Source organism: Amblyomma mixtum, chromosome 6 (genome assembly GCF_055824585.1).
Source record: "Amblyomma mixtum isolate Tamu chromosome 6, ASM5582458v1, whole genome shotgun sequence".
Taxonomy (NCBI): domain Eukaryota; kingdom Metazoa; phylum Arthropoda; class Arachnida; order Ixodida; family Ixodidae; genus Amblyomma; species Amblyomma mixtum.
Window position 1 is genome coordinate 97,667,775 of NC_143017.1, and position 21,138 is coordinate 97,688,912.

Below are 21,138 nucleotides of genomic sequence, written 5' to 3' on the forward strand. Positions count from 1 at the left end.
TACATCTTTCCGCTTTCTCGTTGATGTTGCTGCCAATTCGGCTTCTTTGCACATCATTTTCTTTGATTTCTGCCAGCGTATTTTTCCACGTGTGCAGCCAAATTTGTACAACGCTTGCTTTTTGGCCCGCTCAGCTCATTTGCTCAGGGGAAAACTCGCCGGAGAAAGAACTGTGATCTCATGACTGCATCAATATGTTTCCAGCCGTTCCAAGCGTTCTTTAGCGCCGGGAAAGCCATGCACCAGGCCAGGGACGCTTTTCCCCTCAGGAAAAACCGGTCGGTTGCCAACTATACCACTTGATACTGAGCCCGGTACACCCCGCATACGAGGCGTGTGCTGTACCTATTTAGGTCATTGCAACCGGGAGTCACGTCACTCAGAGACGAGCGGTACCTTGCACGTGCGATCATGCACGTGCTCTTTTACTTGATCGTTTTTTTATACTTTCAAGGCAGGTTGGCTTACCTGCGTTACTGCGTTGCTGCGTTACTGTGGCATTACGTGATAATGCAGGGACGGAAAAACAACAGCAAAAAAAAGCTATAAGGTGCTGTTGACGATGACCTTGAATTAGCGACTTCTGGGGATGCAGACTGCAGGTCAATAGATGTTCTTGGGGAACCATAGTTATTCATATTGTCGCTACAAGATGGGACATGTGTAGCGTGATTCACTAACGCTGTCGAACACTGTCGAACACTGGATTTTTTGGGTCACACACATCCTGGGGGTCTCTTCTAATGCCTCTCTCGTGAACCTTGCAACTCTTTCCTTATTTCCTTATACTGCTCCTATTCTAGTAATTAAATTTGAACGATGACGCGAAATGGCCCGTTCAGCGCGATGCACGTCACTTCTGGGGATGTAAGGCCGTACACCATGTTGTAAAAGAACGGTATTTCACTTTCCGATTCGGTGTTTTCGTCGGACGTATGAGGGAGCATTTTTTAAGTTCCCGCGAAACCTACGAAAGACTATCACCGAAAGCATGGCGTCTAAGGCTGCGTCCTCGTCTGACGCCGACCCTGCTAAGCAACGGCGACTTTGTCGATGCAAGCGAAAGCTTTGTTTAGAAAGATGACGTTCATTTCGCCGATTTTAGTTCTGTCAGAGATGAGTGCTCATCTCACCGTGGACTATCGACAGGTCCCTGTCTGTCACCTTCGTTTTCGCCATTTCCGACGAAATTCGCCGCTTGAAGAGATTTAGATTTTTTTACAAGGGGGCCAGGAGTCGATTTTGGCACTGCACAATGAGTAACCCAAAGAGCTCCGTGCGTGCGCTTGTATTTTTTTTTCTTATCAGAAAGTTTAGCCTGGAGAGCTCTGTAACGTTGAATGCTCGTTTTTGACATTTAACGCATAAGACCTATATTTCAGATTTTTTATTCTATTTTCTGACTGAATGTATTTAATATTCTTGTAAATTTTTCCGCGAGTCTTTCCTTATCAAATATTGCTTATTTTTCGTAAGCGATAGATATCCTGCTTTTACTTTATGTCACTGTAAAGAGAGGTCTATTAGCTGCACTAAGATGTGCTGCAAGAAAGGAAGACTAATTTATGGTGAATAATATTTTTTATGCGCGCCACACTGATATTGTCTGTTTATTCGCGGTAAGAAAAGAGTGGAAATGCGAAACCTGGCGTGTTCTGCTTGTGAGAATTTCGTCGCCGGTTTCAGTGCAAGCGGACGTCACATTCAGTTCCTCAGTGCTGATAATCAGCATCTGTTTTTTATTTCTGATAAACGCAAAATGCTGCCGCACTGACTTCTGTAGTTGTTCACCAGCAGTCTGATGACTTTCGTCTGGCCCACGTTGTGAAGCACGATGAAAGTAAAAAAAAGTCGTTGTGGGCGTTCGATTTGCTTTCATTACTGGGTGATTATTTGAGCGCGAAAGAGTCTTTTAACGCAAGAGCGTTAAGGTTTCTGTTCTGCAGAAAATCCGGTGTCATCTGTGTCGTCGTAGGCGTTGTGATTGAAAAAAGCAGGTTGCTCATATGCCACCAAGGTCCCGTGGCCTTCTGATGTCATCACAACCTGCCTACCGTGGTAGGTGGTAACCTGCTTATCTGATTGAGAGCAAACTGCTCACCATGACAGGTGGTGGTGGTGTTACACTTTTATTAAAACAGCCTTTATGTTAGGTGTTCAATAAGTCGTAGGCCAAGGTGACGAGGGCACGTTGCAGTTTCAGATCCAGGGAGGCAAGCCAGATGAGCCACGGAGGGGTGGGGGAAATGATAGGCGGGGGATTGGAAGGCTACGTGGCACTGTGTAAGGCAGTGTTCTATGTCTGCATGTGTGTGTACAGTTTGGGCACTGAGCTGTAGAAGTGCGCCGGTACAGCAGATAAAGTTTGGCTGGTGTACATAGGAGATTAAACTGTATTCGGCGAAGAATGCGAGCTTCACGGATCGATAAGGCTGGATGTGGGGGTGGTAAATCAGCTAAGTCCAATTTTTGGTGCGTGTTGTATTCGTCGACAGTGTGTCTGTAAGCCCTGACCGCCTGCTCCGTCGGTGGGCTCATCCATGGGATCCCCAGCGCCCGGTGTATAGTATCGCAGGCAAGCTGGTGAGCCAGCTCATTGCCGGGGATGCCCATGTGACCAGGGATCCATCGAAGGGTCGCCGGTCGTGGGCTTAATGCTAAGAGGCCGGCATCTAAGACCGATCGGGTAGGGAAAGGGAGGGCTCTTTCATGGAAGGCACCCAGAGCTGCCTGCGAGTCTGTATAGACAACGTATTGGGGGGCGGGGGGTAGGGTGGCAAAGTGTGCGGTGGCATCGGCGATCCCGACAGGTGGTAGCTCAATTTTATTGCGAAAGCAATACTACGCTAGGTTTTGAGCCGTCAGCGTGGTCCCGGCGGTAACCACGTTTGACCTTTAGACGACCCCCGTAGTGACATCACACCGAGCGGAGGAAAAACGGGAGACCAGCTCGGCTCGCCGGCGCGGTCCCAGGGTAACAACGGCGCGCCGCGCCTCTGCTGCGCGCCGCAGCCGCGAGGAGGCGCTCGCTGTGGTGACGTCATACCAGCTGCGAAAAAAAGGGCCCCCAGCTCGGCTCGTCGGCGCGGTCCCAGGGTTTACCCAGGGTAACCACGGCGCGCCACGCACCTGCTGCGCGCCGCAGCCTCGAGGAGGCGCTCACTGTGGTGACGTCACACCAAGCGGAGAGAAAACTGGAGACCAGCTCTGCTCGTCGCCGCAGTCCCAGGGTAACCACGCCGCTGCTGCTCTCTCTCTCTCCTTCCCTTGCTCTCTCTGAGAGAAGATTACGTGTGGATGTGTATATATAAGGTGTTTCGACCAAGGCCTCGTTAGAAGCCATGTCGACGACAAGTATAAGGAGAAGCTGAGACGATTTGCTGAAGCTAGAAAACAGCGACGTGCCCGAGAAACGGATGAAGAACGGGAAGAACGTTTAGCTAAACGACGTGAACACGATTGCTTTCGTAACCTACCGGGCTTAACCAAGCTAAGCCTACGCCAACTTTTTGAGACAGGTGGTAGCTCAATTAATGTTTCGTCGCAAGAATTTGCTCGGAAAAGGCAACCTGGGTCTCAGAAACGCCGCCTGTGGCTGTGTTGGAAACAGCGATCTCCTGCGTCACGGCGCATCGCTTAACCACTGCGCCAGGAGCGGTATGAGAACTGCCCGCGAAATATGAACGCATAGAATGACATATTCCGCACATATGGGCATGTAGGCAGAACCTAGACAATAGAGATAGTTACTTGAGCTGGAGGGATCTCTAATGGTACCGAATTCTTCTCTTAAACCATATATACTTAGCGTCGTACATGTAGGACGCCGCTTTTTTGTGAAGTAACTCTAAAAAAGCTTTCGTCCGCTAGGGTGGGTTCAAGAATCTAAACTTTTCCTGTGCAAGTAATGCATTGTGTGCGTACAGTAATGTGTGTTTTGTGTGCTCAGAAAGATCCGCCAGTCTTGTCTGGACTCCAGTTTTGAATTGTCAAAGAAACAGGAAACCACCGCTTTAGATGAGAAATGTGATTTTAGTCGATGTCAAATTTTTGAAGCTTTGCTGCAGGTAACAGCCAGCAAATCTGCCTAATATTCTACGTTGTTGTAACCGCCGCGGTGGCTCAGTGGTTATGGTGCTCGACTGCTGACCCAAAACACGCGGGTTCGATCGCGGCCGCTGGGGCTGAATTTCTATGGAGGCGAAATTCTAGAAGCCCGTGTACTGTGCGATGTCAGTGCACGTTAATTAAAGAACCCCAGGTGGTCGAAATTTCCGGAGCCCTTCACTACGGCGTCTCTCATAGGCTGAGTCGCTTTGGGACGTTAAACGTCATAAGCCAAGCCAAACCTATTCTACGTTGTAGGACGGCTCAAACGTTGGTGCTGAGAAAAATATTTCCATTAATAAAAGCATGATTCTGAACTGTGAAGTGAAATAAACGTTTTATATCGAAAAATATTTTAATTTTTTACAAACTTTTGAAGTTTCGTAATATGTGGGTTAAGGGTAAGTTAAGCGTAATGCAATATTGGAAGAGAGCCCAGTATCCCTTTCTTCGAAGAGACGCGCAAAGAGTACCCCAGGCCACTGAAGGGGCCCATCAACACAATCGCATCATACCCTTCAGGCGGAGGTTAAGTGCCCCTCTAGTTCTTTAATCTTGTGTGCGTGAAGAAAGGTTTATAGCACCATTTAAAAGTGCGCCGAAAGAAGCCCTTCTTTTCATTTGTTTGCTCACATTTTGTTTTCTTTCACAACAAAGCCATGTGCCGGTCATTCCGTCCCGAGTGGTTCATTTCAGTGACGGACAAAGATTAGAAAGAGCAGCTAAAAAGAAGTAAACAGAAAATTGCCCGGTCAGCGCCAGTAGGAAGCGCCGCTTTAAGACCTGCTTAAGTTGATGCAATTAGAAAATAAAGTAACTTTGCAGAGAGTTGAGATGGGCAGCCCAGATGCTCTGAGAGCGTGCTGCTGCAAATGGGGCATTGAAGGTAACAAAACACACAGTTGCTATACAAAAAAAAAAAAAAACAGAAGGAAACAAGAGCGGGAAAAAATAGAGGCGACAATGTGTAACAAACAATCCACGAAATCATTAAGTTTTAGAGAAGTGCAGAGTTTTGTGCACATCCGCTCTCTCAGGCCTGTCGTAGAGACTTACCAAGGAACTGACTAGTTAATGTGCGCAGTGTATACGCGAGAAAGAAACAATCGTTTTTGATAAGGCGCTTTTGATGAAGTTGACTGACATGAGGATTGCCCGGCAATGAGCCTTTTTTCAACTCTGAAAGGCACAGTCAGTCAGCCCGTCGTAAGTAGAGCATTAATACGTTTCTTTGGGGCTTCTATTGCGATAAGCCAGCCGAAGTCTTTTTTCTTTTCTTGATTTCTTCAGATGACTGTTTCTGAACACTGTTATACCATCTCTAGTTGGCTGTGAAGCAGGAAGGAAATTCAGGATCAGCCGCATCACTGTGCAGTTTTATGATCTTGTTTTCTTACGCTTGATAAAGCCAAGCTTCATTTCTGAGCCTTGGGGCTCTGCTTCCCATTCAGCTGCGTGTAGAGCAATGAGTGTTCGACACTTTCTGCCATTTACTTTGCCATTTACTTTGCGGTTTTTCAACTCGGGGACTGCGTTCATCCAGTTGTGTCCATAGTGATGCGTCTTCGCAGGGACATAAAGTAGCGTGGGCAAAATAAAAAGAAATCAAATTATAATACCCAGCCTTCATTCTTTGCAGGGACGGAATATAGTGTGAGGTTGTAGAGCACAACCTCTCCCGCTCCTCTACTGTACCGAATGAACGGCAATAGGCACCTCGGTCTTCTTATGACACCTTGTCAGACTGATAAACCTGAAAAGAGAAAAAACGCGCTATCGAATTTTGTACATAGGGATGCTTGTTCTCATGCAGACATCCGTATGCACGTAAATGTGCACCTTGCACTTCTTGAGACACACTGTCAGTCAGTTAAACATGTAAAAGAGAAAAAAGCGCGCTGTCGATTGTGTGCATAGGATGCTTGTTCTCATCTAGGCAGTCGTGTGCATAGCATTTTGCACCGCGCACTTCTTATGATACATTGTCAGTGTGCTAAACCTGCAATGATGTGAAGAAATGCGCTGCAGAATTGTGTGCATAGGAATGCATCTTCTCGTGTAGACGGCCATACACACGGCAAAGTGCACCTCGGACTTCTTATGACATCTTGTCTGTCTGTTAAGGCTAGTTATCTTGTTATATGTTAATTAGGGCTGTTAAAATGTGTGCATAGGGATGATTTTTCTCATTTAGATAGCCGTATGCAAGGCAGTGGGGACGTCGAACTTCCTATGACACCTTGTCAATGTATTAGACCTGAAAATGAGAGAAAAACGTGCTTTCGAATTGTGTGCATAGGGATGCTTGCTCTCACGTAGACAGCTGTATGGACGGAAACTGCGCATCGCACTTCTTATGACACCTTGTAGGTATGCTAAGCTTGAAAGTATACAAAGCTTGAGCTTAGTAAGTATACTAAGCTCCAAGGGCGAATGTCCATTGACCCAGGGAGCCAGTTATCCGTGTTGCCTTTCCTTTCGTGACTGTCTCAGAGGCTTCACGTCCACTTGCGGATTTTTCGAGGTAGGAGGCTAATAGTGCTTTCTGCGCACGGATGGAAGTTGAAGACAACGAGGAGCAATGCTCAGTGCGAAAGTGTGTCAGTTTAACACGAGGCCTGACCCGGTTGCGGCGATGTAGCCTAGTACTCTCGTGCAGTGGCCAACGAAGCTGATCTGTTCGCGCCTCTGCGGATTCGAAATCCAGTCGCGGCCATATTTATTTTATTCCTGCAGGTATCTGAGAGGCTTCAGACAAACCTCGCGTTTTTCAGGATTTCTAGTGAACTAGTTCTTTCGCACTAAGAAGCGCACTATAGATAAGCTCGAATACAGGATTCTTGCTCGTTTACCAGCGTATCCTTTTGCTCGACTATAGCCATTGGCTGATCTGGAAATTGTGTTCTCCGCGCTAAAGAGAATCAAATGCGTGTTGTAAGAGCAGCACCGCTTTGCAAGGGGAAGAAGAATGAGGTAAGAACAGGTACGCTTTGCTGCTGCACTGCTGGTGAGCAGATTACCTCCACTCCCTGAAAACACGGAGGTGTAACTACCCGGACAGCGCAACCGAAATTCTAGTACATAGTGAGAGGGGTGTCATGGCAGCGTCCTCTTGATTCCACGAACACCGCTCAAGTAACTGAATTTGTCAGATTTGCCTTCATTTATTGCCTTTTTTTGCACGTGTCGAAATGGGATCGAGTGCAAAAGAAGGGGCAAGGATTAGGGTTTGTAGGTGTCGCATTGTCGCGCTGTTTAACTTGTCGCAAAGAAAGTGCAGCGCGCACGCATGTATGGGTAGGCACTTTGGTAGGCACGCAGAGCTGACTTTCTCTTTTTTTTTTTTTATTACTGCGCCGCGCCCAGCTCGTTGCGTAGCCAGTCGAGGTGCGAGGAGACGCGGGTGTAGATGCCCGGGAAGCCCGGTGTGGCGCAGTCCTTTCCCGACGAGACGATGCCCACCACGTAGTATCGGCCCTCGTGCGGCAGCAACAGCGGGCCCCCAGAGTCGCCCTGCGCCGACACCACAGAGAGAACGATCAGTGCGAGGAGGAGGAGGAAAAGCAGAGGGAAGGCAACGTCCGCCGGACATCCTCCGCGGTGCGTCCCGCGAAACGCACCGGACATAGGAGAACGAAAGCAGGACGCGTTTTTCGTGGAACGTTAAAGTTTTTCTTTTTTTTTTATTCTTTTCTAATCTAACATTTTGCAACACATGTTCCGCTACATACCTGCGAAATGTACTGCGAGTGCAAGAAGGAGAAAGCGGTGACCTCCATTTACACGATCGAAAGAGAGCAGAGCGTGTGCATGATGCGATGCATTACACCGTATACAGTCGTCATCGCTAACGTCATTGCCTTTTTTCACTGAAGCAGCCAACTCGACACACTTCCACCGGCATCTGTTTTCTTCGCTTACTGGGAAGCGGTGTGCGGACAATTTCGTGTGGGAAAGCCAACTGAGAAGAAACCACTCTCCGGGATAGCTTCTGAAGAAACGGCTGTGTGGCATCAGAGGCATGAGAGCGGACGTGTTTCATGAGGTATACATGACGCCGCCGCGCGCAGTAGGTTGTGGTGCCCCCGTTCCTTGCAGGCATTGGGAAAGAGGCGGCGTCCTTTCGGCCCCTGTTTATGGTTTGGTTTTAGGGTGCTTAACGTCCAAAAGGGGCTCAGACTATTAGGGACGCCGTAGTTAAGAGGTCCGGATAATTTAGACCGCCTGAGATTCTTTGACATGCACTGACATCGTGCAGTACACCGGCCTCTAGCATTTCGCCTCCATCGAAATGCGACCGCCGCGGCCTAGCCGAACCTGCGTCTTTCGGGTTTGCAACCGAGCGCCATAACCACTGAATCTGTCCCTGTTTATGACACGAGTTTTACGTAGAATTACGGCATATCAAAAGCGAGATCCAGTGTCGTATCCCGCCATAAAAATAAAAATAAAGAAATGAGCAGGAATTGGTAACGCCGAAGAACAGGCCTAGAGAAGAGAAAGTTCTTATAACACGCCGCGGTGATTCAGTAGCTTCGACGTTCGTCTGCTGCTCCCAAGGTAGCGATATGGATATCCAAGCAGAGACAGCCTCGTTTTGATAAAGGCGAAATGCAAAGAAATCGGTGGGCTAGGTTGTGCGACATGAGCGCACGTTAAAGAATCCCACGTGGTCTAAATTAATCCAAAGCACTCCACTACGGCGTCGTTCATAACGCATATGCCGCTTCAGGACGTTAAACCCCTCTTACAACCGCCAAGTTCTTACACATCATAGGTGAGGTATGAAATTATCAGAATTCGGAAACGAGCGCTCCAATAGAAACGCAGAAAAAGGCGTCATACGGCGCTACCTTTTATATCTTTCGACGGCGGCGCCAGTGATTAATTCGAGGTTTTCCTTGAAGTGCAATAAATTACTTCATTCACGTGATTAACAATGTAATTAATATACCAGAACATTCGTTCCTGCCGCGCCGCGGTGGCTCAGTGGTTACGGCGCTCGGCTGCTGAGCAGAAAGACGCGGGTTCGATCCCGGCCGCGGCGGCTGAATTTCGATGAAGGCGAAATTCTAGAGGCCCGTGTACTGTGCGATGTCAGTGCAGGTTAAAGAACCCCAGGTGGTCGAAATTTCCGGAGCCCTTCACTACGGCGTCCCTCATAGCCTGAGTTGCTTCGGGACGTTAAACCCCAATAAACCGAATAAACCAAACCATTCGTTGCTAACAGTGCACTGTTGAACCAATAGATTGCTAGTAATTTTCTTTTTTTCGGCTTCCTACAGTTTCAGGCAAATTAAGCAACCAAAAAATGGTGTTGTTTCTCAAATATACATTTCGAACTGTTAGAAGAATGGATTCCTCGTTTTCTGTCCAGGTTACTTTACTTTTGAGTATATAAATGGTAGAACCACTGTAGCAATGCAATATTACAGGCGCGCTTGTGCGTCTTGCGACTGTTCCTTCTCACGTTGCTTCGAAAATGAACCAAATAGTACGAAAATTTTACTCGCCCATTAGTTGTTATATAAAATGAATATTTCAGCGCAACTTCAGAAAGGAGTCTGCACACAATGATCATACATGATCGGGTTTTGGTCACAAACTGCAGACCTCAGCGACCATGCAGATTCTGTAGTGTTTTTAACCCAGGCACACTAGCGGAAGTGCAATAAGCACATCCAGCAGTGCGGAAACTCATTGCTTTCCTGCTCAAATGCACGGCACGTAATGCACATTCTGCAATCAGTCACGACCGCGCACTTTGGACGCACTCACAAGAGAACATTGATAAAAGATTCGCGGTAAATTCGTGCCCGCACGTTCATACTCGCATGGTCCGGATTCGTATGAGGAACAAATGACAGCCGGCTTCAAGAAGCGTGCCGGCTTACTGCGCTGTTGCCTAGAGAGACGAAGTTTCTTGATCGAAAACTGCCCAATCATGTGCCAGCTGCAATACCATTGACTCTAAGACGTCGCCATCGCGTCTGCTCATCGCGTTATCTTACAGTCCGGGACTAAGCCCGTTTGATACACGGTCAACAGTACGCACACACCCGCGCTGTGTTTCACATCGCCGCAGATCTGCGCATTTTCGATCACGTCTAGATCCTGTCTCAGCCGTATTGCTCACGCCTGGCGTGCACTGGCAAAAATTTGCACAAGCGGTCCGGATAGCACCTGCGGAGAAAAGATTACGAAACTTGGAGTATAATCACGTATTGCGATATATCAACGCATACAACGAACGACGCACAATGGATGCTCAAAAGAGCACGAAAACGCAGCTGTCGTACGCAATCAGCAAGTACTACTTCTAGTACTTCATGAACAAACTGATCTTCACTCCCTTTAACTTTCTTCTACATTCCCTCCCCCTTTCTCACTATGCATTATTTTACCCTTCTCGAATAAAGAAAAAACTCAATTCATAAAACTGCGCGTTCGGAGAGAATCAATTAGCATGGGTGAGTGTGTGCGGTGCGTGAGACCGGCCAGTTTGAAAACTAGCATTCCATTCTGATGCTTAGAAGAAGGCGCGAAGAAAAATGTGCATGGCCCAGACCTCCCGGAAAGACTCTTAAATTTAATAATCGCAACCTGTGAATGTGTAAGTGCATGCTAAGGCTGACCGAGGTTTGCAACTGCGCCTTTGGCTGTCGGATTTAGCGAGAAGCATGTCATGCGCACTCGCGATATGACCTGGAGGCGCACTTGTAGCATCTTGTTGAGCTTTGCAACTTGCCCTAACCTTGTGGTCCACAGCTCATATACAAAATGTAAAAGCAAAACCAGCTTATCTGAAAGTGAGGATCTGGAAAACTGAGGTACGCAGCTCTACTGCCTTTCTGCGAAACAAGTCAATACGTTCAGCTTATTCTGGATTTTCAGCCCCGAAATTATGTCGGTTGAACAAAACACCGTGCTATCTTTATGGAAATCAACTGGTTGGCAGAAAGGCGACCAGTGCTGTCCATTCACTTTTAGGACACAGTTCTTCGTATCGCGGAAGCAAAGAAAAAAAAATGAGGAAAGAAAAGAAACTAAAGAACATAAGCCTCCGCAGGTAGGCAAACCGGCATTGCCTTTGAGCACTTCTTGCTTGAGGCTTAGTTTGATTCTCTTTGTGTAGCCTGCTTCCCGGCTGACCGAGTCGAAAATTAGTGCCTGATTTTGAGAAGAGTGACTGTACGTGGTTGCGTTCTGCATGATTGTGGTTGGTCAGGACTTGTTGCATTGATGGGGAGTTCTTGATAAGCAAGTCATCTCCGCATATTGGAGGCGATGGCTTTGAAATGTCGACTGCTGAGCTGCGCGTTGCGGTGCAAGTATAGGCTGGTGGACATTTTAAACACTTGTAAAGTCGGGGCAAATAATTGTACAGTCGTTCTCTACCTCTGCACGGTTGTGTTCTCAGAACGACTGTAGCGAATGGAAAAAGTTTTATGACCTGGGTAAGCAGCAGGAGCTTCTAGCAGTACAGGGCAGAGCATAGCGCACTATAGAGAAGAACAGAGGCCGAGGTGAAATTTAAGTTTGTGAACAATAATGGTCTCGAGATCACCGATTTGGCAGAGCATGCAGTTTCACGCCTGCGTCTTGTATGATTTGCACTGAGCATTGTCAACGCTTATCGTTACTTTCTGTGGCCTTTTACAGCGACGATTCTCGCCAGTGATTCGAAAATGCGCGCTCACATGGATTCGACAGTATGGCGCATCGCATAAGCTTCGTAGCGCGATGCATCGGATGACGGAGAGAAGCAGCTGAAGTGCCCCCCCCCTCCCACTCCCCACCGACCAAATACGCTTGTTCGACCGACGCGGGCAATTTGACCGAAGCGGGCACTGCGAGTTTGCGTCATTAGAAAGTTTTATAGCAAAGTGTGGTCCGTGATCCGTTATCGCTATCCGATTGTACGGGAGCTATCAGCTCATGCGCGCGATAACCTCGAGGGGGACACACTGCTTAAGCGCAGCTGAGTCTCCGTGTAAGCGGATCACGGTAGCGGAACGCGAATCACGTTATGCTAGAACGCATGAGCGAGGAATCACCGTTTTCGGGTGAGGCGATGCTGAAAGATCCCATTAGTGTAGCACGCGCTGGGAAACGCGGTCAGAGGTGTTCTCCTAGGTCGCCGTCGTCGAAAACCGAGTGATACCGACACCGAAGTTACTTGTCGAGATTCGCAACTTCTGCGCGCCCATTACTCATTTACGTCTGCGCGCATGAACACGCTCTGCGTCCGTGTTTGGTTTCCACAGCGCCTTGCGAAATACTGAACAAAGAAGCATTAGTTGGCTCGTCTGCTTTACTAGAAAGCATAGCCAAAACAGATGTCACTCATTTCACCGTTTTCGCGGCAAAAGCCATTCAATCGTAGCGCGAAAATTTAAGCATCTTCAAAACTGGTACGCGCTACTTCACTTACAAGCGCAGCATTCGCGCAGTGTTTTCGAAGCAAAAGAAAAAAAGAAAGAATCTGTGTTTACGACAAGGAATTGTTTCCTTGTCGTAACTTGAAACGTTCTTTTTAAAATACAAACCAAGTTTATGTACGGAGAGACTTCAGCGCATTCGCAGTAGTCAATTTGTGAAAAAAATTTTTTGTCGTTTTTGTGGCTGCCGGGAGATAAGCAGTCAAAGGTATTCGTATCGCTGACGCTATTGGTGGGCTGTGGCTTATAGTTCGTCTGTGTTAATGGCTGCTGCTCATCGCATGTGGCGTCGCCACAAGGCTTACTGACCTAAAGATTCGCCTCCTAAACCGGTAAATCACAGGGCACGCCAAAAGTAACCAAATTCCGATGCCAGTGAATATCGCAGGTGGACATATAAGTCTACTTCTCGATATAGTTCGTGGGTAACAGCTCAACTTTTTTTTTGAAGTGCAATATGCGGTAGCACTATTCATATCGAATCGAAGCTTCTTGTGACAAAATTTATCCTGGTTTGCGATCATTGCTTAGTGGTAGCAAAGAAGGCGTCCAACGAGCAGATTGTGAGCAGTTTGTTTCATGATGAAAGGTATAAGTAGTGAAGCAGTATCATAATAATTACGTAACGACTATAGTCGCTTAATCAGACCATCTGACCGGCACTGCTCGTCAAACGTCTAAACCCTTCAGGTGTAAGCCGCCGCGGTGGCTCAGTGGCTATGGTGCTCGGCTGCTGACCCGAAAGACGCGGGTTCGAACCCGGCCGCGGCGGCTGAATTTCTTTGGAGGAGAAATTCGAGGCCCGTGTACTGTGCGATGTCAGTGCACGTTAAAGAACCCCAGGTGGTCGAAATTTCCGGAGCCCTCCACTACGGCGTCTCTCATAGCCTTAGTCGCTTTGGGACGTTAAACCCAATAAACCAAACCAACCTTCAGGTGTAAAGACGTCGTATTAGTTGATGCGGACTGGCGATTGCAGCGCAGTTCAAAACGTGAGTGCATTTTCTGGTTCTGTAGCCACAGAATTGAAGCGACCCATTAGGACAGCTCTAAAAGAAAACAGCTTCTTGACCCAATGCCAAACTGCGCTTTTTGAATACAAAACCTTACAAAACTGGTGCTTATCGGAAAGCATGAAGTATTGGAAGCTCTTTAGTTGGCAGTGCTTACTGAAGTGAACTTAACGAAATTCATTTCCGTCTTAAAGCTAACACTAATTTGTTAATTCTTGTAGCGCTCACTAAAGTTGTATTCTTTTTGCATGAACTAACTAATCGAGGGAGGATGTCAAAAGACTGCCTTTGCTAAGTTCGTTCTCACCACCTCGTGCCCAGTAGACGAACTCCTTACCAACTGAGCCATCGCGGCGGGTATAATCTGAAGATTTTCTTGCTTGGTCATAGTGCGAAGGGTTCTACAGAACCTCGCCTCCTCCATCAAGCTTTCAGCGTTCTCGAGAGGGATGATTAGAGTGATTCGTGCGGTGTATCACCTGGCAGGAGTCCATCTCGGCACGGACGTCTCCTGCGCAGAGCTGCGCTTTGCTGATGGGTAGGTGTTGTTCGTACGCCTTCTTGCAGTCGGCCTCGGCCCAGACGGGGATCTGCGCCTGCCGCAACTCGCTGCTCCCGGCGCCATCTGCAAGCGCACGGCTCTCTGGGTCAGAGCCTTCTTCCTCTCCTGAAATCATGCAGACATCATGCAGGAGGGCATTCCGCATGCTCCCGAGTGATAAACGTTTGCGAAAGCGAGGCGAACGTTGCAGCAAAATTTAATAACATTTCTTATCCTAACGTCTTTACATTCCATGCAACGTCCTCACTCCAACGTCCGTATAGAGCCCGAAGTAGAAGGTGCACTAGTTAGGTCCCTGAGCAGGGAAAAGCGACAAAGCACCACCAAAACCGCTCAATGCCGAATCTAGCGCATACAATGCAGGCTGTGAGTGGGGTGTTAAACCTTCACTGCTGTGCTGAGGGGTTGCCTGTGTAAGATATTTTTTCTCTTTCTCTAATAGAAGTGCACAATGCAGTAACGAACGGTTTAAAGCAGCTAAATTTGCGTAGCGCGAGATGATGCTGTCATGCATTATGCTCATGGTTACTTACCATTCACCACCACCGGCTTGCACTAAACGAAGCGAAGTTATCGCTCGTTGCAACATGCAAGACAGGAAAAGCCTAGATCGCGTGGAAGCTGTACAATACGCACTGAGTACCTAATATGCCTTGCATTTAAAGATACCTTATAGCAGCTTCCAGCAGTTAGTCAAAAAGAAAAAGAAAGATCAGTGTGCATGGACTGAAGATGCGAGACTGCTAGGGGAAGAAGTTTATGAAGTAGGCCTTCAAATAATCATCATAATTATCATCACGGTTGACCAGGCTACGAGGACCACTCCCACTCACCTCCACTCATTCCCGTCCTTCTGAAGCCTTACGCACCTTATCTATGGAGATTTCCTTTCATTCTCGTGTCCCCACCTGACCCTTCGTAGCCTGCGGCTGCGTTTTTCCTCCTCCAGTATGCACTGGGTTACAGTAGCCCTTACTGTGACGGAAGGCTTGTAATAAAATTGAGAACTGCCCTGCAAGCCATGCAAAGAGAAATGATAAGGGCAACGCCCTGAAAAAGAAACGGAGACGCTTAGGTTTGGGAACAAAACATCACATCATCTTAGCTATAACTGATGGTCCCCTGAAGTAACCCTGTGGATTCCACGAGAAGGCAAACGTAAACAGGGGGCGGCATAAGGTCATTTTAGCAGATGAGAGTAAGAAATCTACCAGGATTGGGTGCCCATAGCTGGCGCAAGACAAGGCTAAGTGGAGATCAGTGGGCCGTTGACGGTGATCATGGCTCTGAGCAGTTCAACTGTGTTCAGCCACATATCACCATAGTCAATGTGGAGGCGAGGTTTACATCTGGACTTAGCGGCAAGACAGGTCGTCACATTTCGTCCTCCTTTCGCACCTTCTGAGGAGCTACGACCGGCGGAGGGGTGCTTATTTTGCACCATGCACTCACTGAATTTGGTGGCGCCCCAGCCAACGATGAAGGCGTTGTTTCCCTCCAGGGTGTTGGATGCCAGCGGACCGAAGGGCAGGCACACGGGCTGCACGAAGCGATTATAGGTGACCTTCTTGCTCAGCACCAGCAGCGCGATGTCGTTGGCATAGGTGCGCCTGTCGTAGCGCGGGTGGCGCACCACGTCAGACACCTGGATGTCCACGGGTGCCGTGTGGTCGTCGCTCGAGTTCAGGTCGTGGTCGCCCAGCCGCACGGTCAACACTCGGGCGGGTAGCCTGCGTGGGTGTGCCTAGTGAATAGAACGCTTCAGCATACTGTTCCATACACTATCTCCATCCTTCAACTGCACATGCGCAGATGACCCCTATAGGGCAAGTGCGCACCCGCTCACGGGGTCATTCCAGCGCAGGTGCATACCAGTATCGGACCAGGCAGGCACCCGGCTATACCGCTATCTGTCTAAGCTAGTCGGCCCGCATTGCTAAAACATAGACATGTGTCTTGCTGGAAAGCTAGACGGCAGCACGAGCTTCTGTGAAGTTGGATCGTGAATTTTTACACGGAAGGCAATATCTAAAGTGTTAGACAATGCCTCCAAGGTAATATTGGAGACACAGTAAAATTGGTATTAGCCGAAAAGCGTTTATTGAAAGCACTTTGAGATCCATTCTTCGTGGTATCCTAGGCGTATGTTGGTTTGGTTGCCGTCGAACGGACGGAACACCGGCCAGTACTACTCTCAGAGGTTAGCGACATTTCCTGGGTTCTATTTTGCTAGAACGAACGCTTCGCCTTTCCTAAAGTTTTCACGCATGTCTGCTAGGGAGGCCTGTAAACGGCAGCTTCCTAACAAGGTCACCTTGCAATGTTGGAAACTACGACGAAGGAAATACTTAGCTGGTTCGCAGTTGATACCTAGCGTAGACTAATAACTGAGCGCCACAAGTGAAAAAAGGGCGAGAATACACTTTTCAGGCAGTAAAATGTCATTTCGATTATTTTATTCGTTGTACTTATCAGGGCCAAGGGCGTCAAACAAATTATGAAAACTTTAGATGACCCGTGAACTTCGCAAAAAGGATCGACTTTTAAAAAAAATTCTGCCTTCCCGTGATGAAGGCATTATTCTCGCTTTTAAACGCTTCTGTAATGTTCTATAGAATGAATTGAACAAGTGCACTGATACCTATTATTTTCGTTACGTTTATATTTGTTCCAGTCTCACCAGTGAATTGTGGAATCAAATCAACGCTCTTATCGGAAATGGGCCGGCAAGACTCCGCAGTAAAATTATTTGCGAGGCGAAATGCTGAGCGGTGATGCAATGGCTTTCTTTATTCTTTATTCAGAGGTTACCCCGCAGCGCCCATAGGCGTTACAGGAGGGGGGTTACAGCATTGAAAAAAAAAATCATCCTCGTAAGTACAGCACACCTGCATTTCACTGAGTCGATTCCATTCGCCAATTGTTTTAACAAAAAAGGAATTTGCGTAAGTGCCAGTCCTTGAGTGATACTCAAGAATTTTGAGACTATGGTCTGTGCGCCTGGAAACATAGTGAGGCTCTTTCAGATAGGTTTCTATATTAATACCGGTTTTATTATGAAATATTGTGTATAAGAGTTTAAGTCTTAGTTTCCTTCGGCGAGAGGCAAGTAGTTCCCAGTTGAGCTCATTCTTCGTGGCACTTACGCTATCCCGCCTTCGGAATCGTCCTAAGACAAACCTGGCTGCACGGTTTTGGATTCGTTCAATGTGCTCAGTGAGCGTCTTGTTCGAAGGGTCCCAAACCGCACAGCCATACTCCAAAATAGGTCTGATGCAACTCAGATAGGCTGTGTTTTTTAAATTGACATGCGAACATCGCAAATTGCGTTGTATAAAATTCAGTGCTCTACTTGCCCTGCGCACCAAGTCATCAATGTGCGCGTTCCAGGAACAATCAGATGCCAGCGTTATGCCTCAATACTTATTCACTGCCACTTTACGTATTAGTTCGTTGTTAATCATGTATCGAGAATCAGTTGGTTTTTTCTTTCTAGTAAAACAAACATGAATGCACTTTTTGGCATTTAAATTCATTTTTCAAGTGGAACACCATGATTCAATTCTTGTTAGGTCTGTTTGTAAGCATGAAATATCGTTGTCATTAACAATTTTCCTGTACACAACGCAGTCATCGGCAAATAACCGCACAGAAGATAAAATTCCATCAGAAATGTCGTTTACATAAACCAAGAACAAGAGTGGTCCTAAAACCGAGCCTTGCGGAACGCCCGATGTAACATTTACGTATCCTGAACGTTTCCCATTTAAAACAAAACATTGTTTAATGTTATGTTAACGAATTCTTTTGTTGACAGAAAAGCAATCGCAAGCTCCTCAGCAAATAACACTATTTAGGTCCAGCTCCAACCAACCAACATTGAGGAAGTTTGGTCTGTGCTTGCAAGTTTCAGGAATTCGCACAGCTATGACGCCAATTATGTGCAGATCACCCCGGTGAAATACATCCTTGATATTATAAGCCTGACATTAATGTGCACTTTCAATCTGGCTGTCAAAGGCATTCTTTCATTAAAAAACGCAAGTGACTCGAGTGATCCTGTTGTACAAAAGGAAGGTGACAGCAGAGATGCCTATGATTAACGTCCAATATCAATACTTCCCGTGTTTACCGAAGGTTTGGAGAAAAATTTTCTCAAACTACTTTTTCGTATTTGCATTAATATACCATAATAACACAATCACAGTAAGCCTTCCAAACGGTCTACAGAACTGGCGTTTTTTGATGAGGAAGGACATATTCTGCAGAACTTTGAGTATATGGTATTTTTGTTGACTTTACGCAAGCCTTCCACAACATTAATCGCTGTATTCCATTCGATAAATTAAACCATTACAGTATTCGAGGACGCGCCCTTAGTATGCAAATTGGTTTTGTTTGAGGAGATAATTTGTTTAAGTATTCAAGTATTTAATAAGAAAGCAATAGTCGCAGGCACATTCGAAGAGAGCATTCTTGGTGTCATCTGCATAGCATATGCACACGACAGCTATACATATGCAATGCCTATACTTCTAACTGTATGCGCACGACACAAGCTTATTTTTGACATACTCGTCTTGTACTGCAGCGTTAATTAAAGGAAATACATCTTTTAAAAGAGTTAGAAGCTTGAACTAACAATAGTAAAGTTAACATTAATACAAAAAAAGCAAGAGCAGTTATTTTCCCCCCTAGGGTAGGCAACTAACTACCGGACATCACCTTTTTTTTCAGATATACAAAGATAGAGGTAGCTGAAATCATCAAATTACTGGGTGTATACTTCTGTGAGGCGCTGCGTTGGGATGCACGTAGTTGACATTTTGTAGAAACTATGTTTCGTAACCAGTATAAGGGAACAAAATTACCCCTTTCCAGTGTCTGCACAACTAGGTGTTTACTAGGCCTTATTTTCATCCCACATATATTATTCTAAGTTATTTTGGAGCACAATAACAGAACAATTTACTAGTCTTTTAAGAAACCAAGAAAAGATTTTAGAAGTCATTAGTGACTTATCAATTTTTGATTCAAATGCACAATCTTCAAAAGGCTCAAGGACAGTTCAATTTGCTAATATGCACCAACATGAACTCCTGCGCGAATACCTGCTCAGCATTAAGAAAGAAAATAGATTTTTTCTGGACATATAGACCGTATTTCGAAATATTAGGCAATGCAGCCTAAAATACTAAAAAAAACTAACCATTGAAAAGTTTCAAAATACCGCACTAATTACGCCTGCCAAACGCTTAGGAATAACCTGCTCGACTGCTAAATGAACATTTGAAAACAGAAATGTTTTAGAACTAAATTTGCGGAACCTGAGATTGTTCTTTTATTAACTCTTATGTTCCCACTATACAGCACACCGTGTCGAGACATTCTGCTACTACTCTATTAGAAAAAAATTTAAGCATTGATTGTGCTTATTCAACTGTATTGTGAGCCCTTATCTTTGTGTCATTCGCAAAAGTGTCAAGTTATTTTTCTTTCCCCTTCTCAACTGCGTTACTTCGGTGCTGTCAATGTCAAAGGGAACAAGTTTTTTCTTCAAGTCGTAATAGAACGGCTGTTCTGCTTTCACAATGTGTACGCCATGTTGTGAAGAACAAATCAAATCAAATAAATAATGTATTAAATCCAGGGGAGAAATGAAGATAAAGAGTGTTAAGTTTCGAAGTGCCGAGCACATCCACTATTATAGGAGAAAAATCTTATAGTTAGGAGGCATGAATGGCAGCAAAACATTAGTAGTGTTTCTAACGTCTTTGTGCAAATGCGTCATTAAGCACACTAGCACATAAATTCTTGAGGAACGGATCACCAGCGCCTCGTAGTAAAGTAATGGAATCACCTAATGCGAGGTTATTAATCCGCGAAAATTGCAGAACGTTAGTTTTTTAACATTGTTGAAAATATATTTTGACAAGAATTATCTTTAGCATGTTTAAACGCGCTCACATATTTATTAGGCGTAGTTTTTGTATCCTGCCCTCTCAGCATCAGGTAGAAAAAGCTTCGGCTAAAGACAAGCATGGAAGCCAATAAAATTGGTCAATATGTAAATTCTGTACATTACGCACTGAAGAAAATAAGACACACGGAATCAGTCTAAGCTGCAGATTACGCAGTTTTGTCGCAGTAGCCAATGAAATGTGAGAAAAAAAGCTGTCACGGTATCAAATGCGAAGTTTTATAGTTGACGCTGAGCTGACTGACATGTAACCACATTCAAGAAATACGGAAACTACATCGTTTTTTCGGCGAGTCAGGCACTTAGCATTAGGCCTGCGGAGTCCTTTCGTGTATTCATTGTGTATATCCAACATGCACTTAGGCGCCCGGAGCCAATATTTACGCTCGGAGAACGGGAAACATAGCTTTTTGTCCTTTTGATATGCACCGTAAACTTTAAAGGACCGCACGCATCGCTGCTATGCTGTCATGAAATTTGCATAGTGCATAGTTGCTTCCATAGAGTGAAATATTATATTCGGAAGCAGTTCCGACACTACTTAGGAATATGTTGCTCTTTTTTCTTCTTAGCGTCTGTCGGGGGCCTTGGAACTTTAATATTATGCGTTGATGGCGTCGAGGCGAGGAGAACTACACGCTCTTTTGTCAAGCCTTAAAATAAGCCTCAGCTGGATGTGATGTGCCTTTGATCGCTTTCTTTTTAGGCAGAGGTTAAATGCGCTGCATCGGAAGAGGGCCCCGACATTAAAGTACCACAAGCGAGCAGACTTAAAGCGACCATCAGACGGGCAGTGGAATACATCGATTGGGGCTCAGGCTTTGACAACTTCACGGGGTAACTGGAAACGAAAAGAAAAAAAAGGCATATAAAGCTCGAAATGGCGCTATATTTTACAGTCCCTTGGGAAGCTTTTCGGGGAAGACATTCCGGAACAGCTCTGGTCTTATCTGTGTGCGCTGACGTAAACGTTGAAAAAAAAAAAAAAAAACAAGCTGTGTCATTAAGATGGAAAGATGCTGACTTTTACATCGG

At 46.2% G+C, this 21,138-nt stretch overlaps 1 protein-coding gene across 3 annotated transcripts in view; it reads right to left on the reverse strand.

Moving 5' to 3' along the window:
- Positions 1–7,431: 7,431 nt before the first annotated feature.
- LOC149339795 (venom protease-like) overlaps positions 7,432–21,138 on the reverse strand; it is a 42,535-nt gene continuing 28,828 nt past the window's right edge. For 2 of the 3 annotated variants that reach the window (XM_089548463.1, XM_089548462.1), the window contains exons 6-8: positions 15,576–15,853; positions 14,041–14,228; positions 7,432–7,620 (exon numbers count right to left, since the gene is read on the reverse strand). In XM_089548463.1, coding sequence (XP_089404589.1) covers positions 7,456–7,620; positions 14,041–14,228; positions 15,576–15,853 — 631 coding nt within the window. In that variant the 3' untranslated portion in view covers positions 7,432–7,455. The remainder of the gene's footprint in view (positions 7,621–14,040; positions 14,229–15,575; positions 15,854–21,138) is intronic. The other variant, XM_089548464.1, reaches the window with a different exon arrangement.